This window comes from Oratosquilla oratoria, chromosome 34 (assembly GCF_046742065.1).
Source record: "Oratosquilla oratoria isolate Oo_2021 chromosome 34, ASM4674206v1, whole genome shotgun sequence".
In the NCBI taxonomy this organism is placed as follows: domain Eukaryota; kingdom Metazoa; phylum Arthropoda; class Malacostraca; order Stomatopoda; family Squillidae; genus Oratosquilla; species Oratosquilla oratoria.
The window spans coordinates 38807790-38817789 of record NC_134810.1 but is presented as its reverse complement, the minus strand read 5'-3'; the positions used below and the strand labels follow the sequence as shown (position 1 = coordinate 38817789).

The 10000-nt window shown below is 41.3% G+C and overlaps 1 protein-coding gene across 3 annotated transcripts in view; it reads left to right on the top strand.

Moving 5' to 3' along the window:
* Window positions 1–10000, top strand: part of LOC143018211 (uncharacterized) — a 26613-nt gene that overhangs the window by 7208 nt on the left and 9405 nt on the right. For 2 of the 3 annotated variants that reach the window (XM_076173414.1, XM_076173415.1), the window contains exons 2-5: window positions 4997–5194; window positions 6869–7047; window positions 7380–7629; window positions 9760–9888. In XM_076173414.1, the coding sequence (XP_076029529.1) occupies window positions 6932–7047; window positions 7380–7629; window positions 9760–9888 (495 nt within the window). In that variant the 5' untranslated portion in view covers window positions 4997–5194; window positions 6869–6931. Of the gene's footprint in view, window positions 1–1450; window positions 1572–4996; window positions 5195–6868; window positions 7048–7379; window positions 7630–9759; window positions 9889–10000 lie in introns of those variants that run through there. The other variant, XM_076173413.1, reaches the window with a different exon arrangement.

Below are 10000 nucleotides of genomic sequence, written 5' to 3'. Positions count from 1 at the left end.
GCCCCATTGTAGTCTAGATCGGTAATTCAAGGGAACCACTCAATTGCTGAATTGTTATCGTCAGAGTGGTTATAAAAAGAATAAATGCCTTTCGTTGACTAATAATATGTAATTTATAATTTGCTATCAACTTCTATAGAAAAGATAATTGAATTCACGTGTTTCCACGTGGGACGCACGCTTCACAAAGAGGCAATTTGATTTTCTAAGGGGGCAATTTGATTTTTAGGTGTTTTGGTAATCAAAGTCTATATTCTTGTGATTTATCAGCCGTAACATTCCAATAGATAAAAATATAGCAATCACACATTTATTTCTTTCATCATTCTGTCTTCGATTTTCAAATTACCCCCGATTGCACTGCCAATTTGTTGCTTTGATTTTTAGGTGTTTTGGTAATCAACGTCTATATCCTTGTGATTTATTAGCCGTAACATTGCAATAAATAAAGATATAGCAATCACACATTTATTTCTTTCATCATTCTGTCTTCGATTTTCAAATTACCCCTGATTGTACTGCCAATTTGTTGCTTAGTTAGAGGACAGGATAGATAAGATAGGGGAGGGGGAGGAGGGGAGATTTGAGGGTTTAGTGGAAAGAATAAAATGGATGGAAGTTAGAGTTATAATAGATGTGGGGCAGATCCACTTGCTCAGTTATTTTTAGAGTCTCGTGGACTATTGTTCACAGCTTCAATTGTCTTCTGTTTACCTCCTTTTCCTTTTCCATGCACGCCATGTTGTTATGAAGTTTGTTTATGCCTATGATTTAACAAACTTTAACTTTAGATTATAAGTAGAAAATAAAAGTTTAGAAATCAAATCAAAGTATTGGCGTTTTAAGCTTCCTCACCTGAAACGGAGTTCATTTTTCAAATAAGAATTATATATCACCACATGGGATGGGACATCACGATTCTAGAGGTTGGGAAACACTGAATTACAAGCTACCAACGAGTTGTATTTCTTCATCTCTGTACGACGTGAGGCGAATTTGATTGATTTATGGAATTTTTGGCTTGAAGGCCAAGCAACCGACCCGGTAGGCCATTCAGCACATATCCATCGTAAAGAACCCTCAGAACAGTGGACATAACAAACCAATCCCATACTCATCACCCTATCTGCCCTCACTGTCATTGTGTGTGTGTAGGTCACGTATTGGCCTCATCAAGCACCTGCGCACACACCAGTCATAATCTCACTTTATGATGTTAGTTCGTGTAGAGAATCATACTCAGCAATGAGTGATCCCATGATTGAATCATATATGAATATACAAAATTTCAAGTAAAACAGTAAAAACAATAACCACTCACAAAAACACATCAAAACAAGATACACTCACAAGCAAATATATACACAATTTCAAATTTTATAAAATAAATTGATGTCTTTTAAAAACTTTAAAACATTCTTCACTGAGCCTCCTCCCGTGAAGCGAATTTGAAACCCCGGCAACACTGCACCCAGGCATCTGACGTAAAGCGGTTCGCTAATTAGCTTATGTCAGTACCTCCCACAGAACGGTGAGAGATGGACGCTGGATGCTCAGAAGTCCGCGGACAGGTAAGAGAGTTTCGCACTGAATTTTCGTTCTGAATGTTCGCGCGTGCGCAGACACACACACAAATATAAAAGTAACCATAGACGGGTACTTGCGTTACCGCTAGCGTTACTAACGCACTATCTGTCCGGCGTTAATGCGGCCAACTCTGGAAACTACAGAAATAGGGAAGAAATGGATCATCTTTAAAAAGTTTTACAACATAGGAGTAGAAAAACACGAACCAATAATGACGAGATGCACAAAAGAAATACTGGTTTAAGACGTTTTGCACTGGCAAGAAATAAAAAATAAATGAATAAATAGATAAATAAAGATAAAATGAGAGACAAAGCATGGAAGAAGGGGAGAGAAAATTATATACGAGAATACGAAGAGAAGACAAGAACTTTGAGTAGGCTGTAGTTTACAAATCCAAAGACCAACCCAAACTACATGAGAACGTAAGAACACAAACATAAACGAGACCTTTCAGTCGATATCTAACATGGATAAAGAGTTTGAGAGAGTAAAAATGAAAAGACTGTGAACATTATTGACATAACCGTGAAAATGTAAGTCCTTTGGGAAATCGTTAACAAAAGTAGATAGTGATAAGGATCTCGGTGTAATTATTAGAGTTGATTTCAAATCATCTAAGCAGTGTTTTTCCGCTTCAGAGAAGGTAAATAAGGCTCTAGGACTGATTGTACGATCTTTTGATTTCAAAAGTCCATCTGTCATTACCAAGCTATATAAATCCTTAGTTCGTCCACATTTTGAATATGCTGCTTCCGTATGGTCACTGAATCTCATTAAAGACATTGACAGATTGGAAAAAGTACAACGGTGATTTACAAAACAGATTCCTAATATCAGATATAGATTATACGAAAATCGACTAAAACATATGAATCTATTTTTCTTTAAATAACGTAAACTCGGGTGATTTGATACAAATCTAGATTCTAAAGAGAATTGATCATATCAAAAGTGACAAAATTTTCACACAAAATGCGAATCAGACAAGAAATATGGGTCTCAAACTGTCAGGAAGTAGATTTGATTTGGAAGTGGGAAGAAACTAACTTCGCCAACCGTGTAGTAAATGAATGGAACAAACTTCTTGCAGAGGCAATACAATATTGTACAATTTAAAGTTTTATGATTCATTTAGATAAACACCTAAACAATATACTGTAATGCCTGCCATTTATTTTATTTTATTTGTTTATTGATCAATTACTACTTATCTGTTTATTTTGTATTCTTCATGTGAGGAAAAGTGAGGAAAGGCGAAGGTGGCATTTGACATTCTTCATGTATTGTTTATTATGAAATGTTATTTTTCTGTCTATGATTTATTGTCTATCTATTTATTCATTCAATTATTTATTATTATCTTTCCCCCGCATGCGACTTAATTATAGACTAAAAGGTCTCCTGTCGGCATGCTCTGATGTAAACTTTTGAAGTGGTAAATTGTTAGAAAGGCTGAGAGCAAGGAAGGCCTCAGGACTTGATAAGATATCAGATTGAATATTGAAAGAATGCAGAGAACAATTACAAAGTAAAGAATTTGATAACTAGTTCACAAGAAGAAGGAAAGGAACAACTGGGCTGGCAATTAGAAAATGTGATATCAATTTGTAAAAGAAGTAGCAGAGAGGTACTGCTAAGTTATAGACCAACGCCCCTAACTAGTAAAATAGCAAAAATGTGCGAGAAATTTTTAAAAGATGCTTGAATAAAACATCTCGAGAATTGGGTGCATTAATAAACTATAAATTTGGATTCAAAAAAGGAAAGTCCTGTGTCACAAGCTACTTTATTTCCACTCGAGAGGGACTAATACGCTGCATGAGAAAGGGATAGGTGGCCTGTGTACGTTTGGACTTGGGGAAAGCCTTTGACAAAGTGCCATATAAGAAATTTATATAGCAGTTAGGAAACCTAGGTCTCAGTGGAAACATACTAGATTGGCCAAAAGATTTCTTAAAAGGCAGACGTATGAGAACAGTAGTGAAGGACGAAACGTAAGAACGGAGAAAAGTAACCAGCGAAGTACCACAGGGCTCAGTCTTGGCTCCTGTAATGTTCCTCGTATATACTGGATCAATAACATAAAGGAAGGAATAAGGGTGAGAAACGAAAGGGATTGTATAATGTTACAAAGAAACCTAAATAAAATACAAGTAGAGACGAAATAATGGAAAATCATTACAATGACCTCAGTGACGGCACAGAGTGAAAACGGACCGCTTCGGACCTTTGTCGATAGGCTGTGTATGATTCACCATGGTCTTGGATCACGTGCTGAACTCCTGATCAACAGTTATTAACCTCCCGGATGAGAGCTCAGAGCTCGTATGACCGATCTATGGGTAATACTATGACCTTACCCGTACACACACACCCAACTCCCCTCCCACGAGAGTTGGAGTAACAACCCGCAGCGCAGCGATATGTAAATCATTTCAGCCCTGGACGGGATTCGAACCCGGACCTCCGTAGTGGCACCCAGGAACTCTACCAACTGTGCAGTCAAGGTGTGTGTGCTCGCGTGCGTGTGGTGTTTGTGTTTGTGTTTATTTTTGTGTGTCTGTATATGTGTTTTTTTGTGTGTTGGTACTTTTTGTTTGTGTTTGTTGGGGGGAGAGATTTCACTATATGCAAGAAATCATGATAAAGAAAATCGTCGGAAGATTGATAAGGCCCAGCTTGGAATACGCAGCGGTGATGTGATTACAACAAAATACATTAGGAAAGATTGAAAGGGGCAACACGATAATGATATTTAAACAGTCGTTGCACCTGTAGATTCTAGGATAAACTGTATTGTCCTATCGACATCGATGTTGGTAAATAAGCTCTCTGCATCCAACGATACTGTAATGTCACTTTATGCTAGGATAACTAGGAATTCTTAGACGAGATCTCTAGGTACTTAGGAGACTTTCTTTCAGCCTTTTATTTACTGAATAAGTTGGTGAGGGGATTTGAGGGATGACCAGACAAAGAGAGTTGTTGGGTTTGTGTGTTTTCACATTCGCGAATGCATGGCCAGGGAAGTAGTCGCCAAACGCTGAGACATTGACGATATCTATTGTTGATTTCATCTATCGTACCAAACGCTTTCTTTAGATCCATGAACGGCAAGTATATCTACCTCCCTCCTTCAATTTATTTGTTTGAATGTGGAAATTGATCTACATGAAGCAATTTTTCTTTTCGTACCGTCTCGCCCATAATGCACCATTTAGTAACCATGTAGTGAGCGCTGAAGCAATTAGACGTTTTAAGAGAAGATCAAAACGACTTTATGGATAGGGATGAAGATGGTAGTGTAAGCCTTATGGTCTCTTGCAGCCTCCTCCATACTTTTGTTATTATTTCCCCTCCTTTCGCTGCCCATTCGCCCTCCACCGTTTTTCTTTCGTTCTCACAGGAGACTCTGCAAGAGACGGCACCAGCCAGCTGGGTTTATGAGTCCGGGGTTCTTCATTGTGACGGCTTCAACCTAGAGCTTCTGCGACGGCGCCTGAAGACTCAGCTAGGGTATGCTCGAGCGTCGCCATTCTTTGTGTACTCGAGTAGCAAGCTTCGCCGCAACGTGAACGAGTACCTGAAGGCCTTCGAGAACTTGGTGAGTACTGGAGAAAGAAAAACTACGAATAGGTCCAAACACGAAATATTAACAGCATTTAGAATCATAATTTTATAACAAAGTTTACCATAGGAATATGTACACCAACGCTATAACGGTTATAGTATAACCAAAACTTTGAAAGTCGTATTGTAGTGAATAAAGAAAAAGGAAATGTCAGTTGTCCACCAGCGAAAATCATGACTCGTTTATGCCCGATTCTTAGGCCTTAATAGGCTTCTCATCTTTCTCGGCAGTTTTTTTTTTTATGATTCATCCAACTCACAATTATTTGAATCAGATCTCTCTCAGTGCCCCCATCCACGGTACGATTTGATCTTGAGGCCTCCGGACAGATCTGGTCGGATCCGATCAGGTTGGATCGTGGATGGTCGGTTCCGGCCAGACCTGACTGGCGGCCTCAAGGTCAGAACGTACCTTGAATTGGGTCCCTTGCTGGGTGTAGTGTAGAGTTACATATTTGCATTTTAACTTTTCTGTTTAACATGTGTGTCTAGCGTTAAATAACCAATTTTTCAATGCTCACCCTCATGGAAATTGTATACAGATACAAGGTTGTCGTAGTACAACACGAGGAGGGGCTTTCAGTAAACGAGGAAGGCAGCATCAGCACGGCTGGGATACTCGCACGCATACATTGACCTTCATCATCAATTGGAGGCGTACGCCGGGGGGCGCGTTGCTTCACTCACATACCGGCGCCAGTCACCAAGCTCCCATGCACCCACCCATCCCATTCCAAAAACAACTCTCGACAGGATCGATCAATTTGTCCCAGACATGAGTTCTGTGGCGCGTCCCTTTTGTCCCCCTCCATCGAGGTTTGCCTCTTGTGGAGACAACGCTGAATAGGATCACCATCAGGGAAACGTGCCACATGTCCATATGTAGCCGGAGTTGATGGTCACGAATTATGCTGGTAACTGGTCTAGAGTGAGTCTTAGTCTCTGTCTTGTTATGGAGTCATTCCAACGATAGTCCATGATTCTCCGGAGACAGTAAAAGGGTGCATGCCACGTGCCTATACAGCCAGAGTTGACATTCGCGAGCTATGCTGGTAACTGGCCAAGGCTCACTCTCACCTTGACCTTAAATCTTGTCATTTTAGATCGACCGGTCGAACTCAATTATTCAAGGACGTTTGATCCCTCACATTTCATTCTTCTTCCTTTTCGCCTACTACCTCACCCTACTTTCCTTTTTCCCTACCTATTTCTACTCTTCAATCACCTCTGTTTTCTCTTCTCTTTATAATTCTGCTCCTTTTACTCTTCCACATCCTTTTCCTTATCTCCGTTCTACCTTTTCCCCTTCCTTCTCTTCCTCCTCCTCTTCCCCTTTCCTCCTCCTGCTCCTCTATGTATTCCTCTTTCTCTTTCTATTCTTCATTTTACTCCTCACCCTCATCATCTTCCTCCTTATCACCATCCTCTTCTCTTCTTCTTTTTCTTCTGCTCTCTCGTCCCCCTCTTCCTTCCCATCTTTTCGTTCTTCTTCCTCTCCACCTTCACCTTTACTTCCACCTCCACCTTCTCTCATTCTCGGACCTATCCAAGAAAGCTAGATAGGTGGTAATGACTAGTGTAGGCCTTATGGTCTCTTGCAGTCTTCTTCATTCTTATGTTAATCCTTAGTCTCATCCTCCCCTTTCAGGCCCCGACCTCGGAACTCTCATACTCCCTGAAGGCCAATCCTAACCCACACCTTCTGGGAATCATGAAGAGGACCGGCCTCCATCGCGTGACAACGGTCAGCGGCTTCGAGGTCCTGCTGGCCCTCAAGATGGGCTTCGATCCAGGGAGCATTATCTTCAACGGGAACGGAAAGAAGAGGTGAGAGCCTTTATAGGTAAGACGGAGTTTCCAGGTAAAGGGCAGGGAGGTACGAAAAGAAAGGACTAATCTATGACTAATCAGAATAAGGTCTCTGTTAGAGGCGACGTGAAAAGTAAAACCATGAAAGCCGCCACAAGCGTTTTCTTTGAAAATGCACTTGCAGAGGAATAGCCACTCCGGACCACGATAAGCTTCAATAAAACGATAATTACAAGTGTCTAGATGCACTGATAAGATCAAGATTTGAGTACGCAGCATACTCTCTAGATGATTATTAAATTGACTAGTAAATATTCAGATTAAAAAGTGTTCATTTTCTTCTGTTCAAGGTGGGAGTTGGAAGTGGCGGTCCTTCGTGGGGTGGTTCTCAATGTAGACTCAGTCTTTGACGCCGAAAGATTGGTCGAAGTCATAACGCATCTGGAACCTCAGTTAGCGGACACAAAGTCTCCGCGGGTTCTGCTGCGCATTAATCCGGCGACTGGTGACCTGGAGGGCAACGGAACACAGGTTCATCCGTATAATGCAACCGGCGACAGCAGCTCTAAGTTTGGGATCGAAAGGAAACAGTTGTCTGAGGTAGATTAGGATCCGTATCCCATGCGAGTCGTACCATCATGGTCTTGGAGCTCATCTTTTTCCTTTTTTAATGTAATGATTGTTTCATATCACATTGTGTTACTTTATGGTTGTCTCGTCTTATTTATGCCTATTTCCAAAATTCTGCATTTCTTCTCACAAAAAATTAATTTCATGGAAGGATGGACGACAAGAATAATAGGTTGGTGAGATAAACACCGAGAATCGTTGGATTTTTAATTACTGACATTTCGCTCTTAACAGAACGTTTTCGGAGTGTACATGTATGGAGAGAAAATCAACAATTTATAACTCGCGTCATGCCGCATGCCTTTCCTAACTTACCCCATTCTTCTCTCTCGCTCCCTTCAACTCCTGTAGGACCAACCAGCCGGACATTTTGGACAATTTCATAAAACCATCCCGATGATTACAGCAGGGGTAGGATGATATGAATACTGCCTCGACTATTTTTCGTTTCTTCTTGTCTAATCCTCGCTGCAATATTTCTACTCCGTTCCAGTTGGGTAAGTGTCCAACTTGTTCAGCATGAACCACTAATGCGTTGGATGTTCTGTGGCCTCTCAGGTCATTTTTGTGTTCGCATGTCCGCTTGTGTAGGCCTCTTCCTGTCTCATCGAAGTAGCTCAGGTCACATCCGCAGCATGGTATCTTGTATACCACGCTGTTATCAACGTTCTCTTCTCCCCTTACCTCTCATTATTTCACCAATCTTCCTACTGGATGAACTGGCAATCTTCAGCCCTCCTCTCCGGAGTAAATGTCCCAACCCTTCTGTGTACTTGGAATTGGGAACCACGATAAAGCCACCGTCCTTAGTCTCCTTTACCTCATTCTTTTTTTCGTTGTTTTAAGTGCTATTTTTCTTAAACTATGTATTTAAGTCCTAAAAACACTTTGAAAATGTAGTTGACCTCTCTGTCGATATGTTCCTCACTGCATACCCGGAACGCTTTGAGAAAAACAAAATCAATTATTACTCTTCTCTTAATCCTTTTTATTGTGGCCGAAAAGTAGTGAATGAGGTAGTATTTATTTGTTGCCTATCTGTGGACCGAGAAACTCACCGTACTATTATCCTTTCTTCAAATCACTACGTCTAGGAAAGGTAGCCTTTTGTCCACCTCGTGTTCCATTGTAAATCGTATATCCCTGTTCAGCCCATTGAGTTTAGTAGTGAAATTGGTCTTCTCCGGAGCAATGACTAGGGCGTCGTCTATGTAGCGAAACCAAAGTGTCCCTCTCCCTCTTATCTTCATGAAATCTCCAAGGGGAGAAGAGACAACATTAATAACAGCGTGGTATACAAGATACTATGTGGCGGGCGTGACCTGAGCTACTTCGGTGAGACAGGAAGAGGCCTACACAAGCGGACATACGAACATTAAAGTGGCCTGAGAGCCCACCGAACATCCAACGCATTGGTGATTCATGCTGAACAAGTTGGACACTTACCCAACTGGGACGGAGTAGAAATATTGCAGCGAGGATTAGACAAGAAGAAACGAAAAATAGTCGAGGCAGCATTCATAACATCCTACCCCTACTGTAATCATCGGGAAGGTTTTATGAAATTGTCCAAAATGTCCGGATGGTTGGTCCTACAGGAGTTGAAGGGAGTGAGAGAGAAGAATGGAGTAGGTTAGGAAAGGAACGCGGCATAATGCGAGTTATAAATTGTTGATTTTATCTCCATGTATTTACACTCTGAAGAAGTTCTGTTAAGAGCGAAGCGTCAGTGATTAAAACACCAACTATTCTCGGTGTTTCTCACCACCCTACCACTCATTTAATTTCAATTACAACAACTGGCTTCATTTGCAAACCTTATCTAGACATCCAAGCACTAGCTTACAATCTTCACTTTTCACGTTTTTCATGATTTTGGCTTCATCAGCAAATAAAGTAGCTACTACTTATTGAAGAAAATAAATGGCAGCTCTAGCTATATAAAATCCTGGTTACGCCCTTAATCTTCTCGGGGCCCCCTAGACACACGGGCCCCGGGGCACTTGCCCCCTTGCCCCCCTGCCCCCTGCCCCCTGCCCCCCTTTCTCTTGTCGGGTCTGTTAGTGCCACGACCACTCCACTCTCCTTATCTTTCGTCAGGTCCTGGGTATCTTACGGGGATGTGGGCGTGTGATGGTCGAAGGTGTCCACGTCCATCTAGGCTCCACCATCACCGACGTGGAAGCCTTTGCCAACGTCGTCGATGTAGTCATGGAGTCTCTTGTACAGGTAAGAAAAAAATCGTATGGTATTTCTATTTTGGTAATTTGTTTCAATATGGAGGGGTCACGTGTCTAGCCATGTACTTGTTACGACAATATGGATTCACTATGAGTGAAGT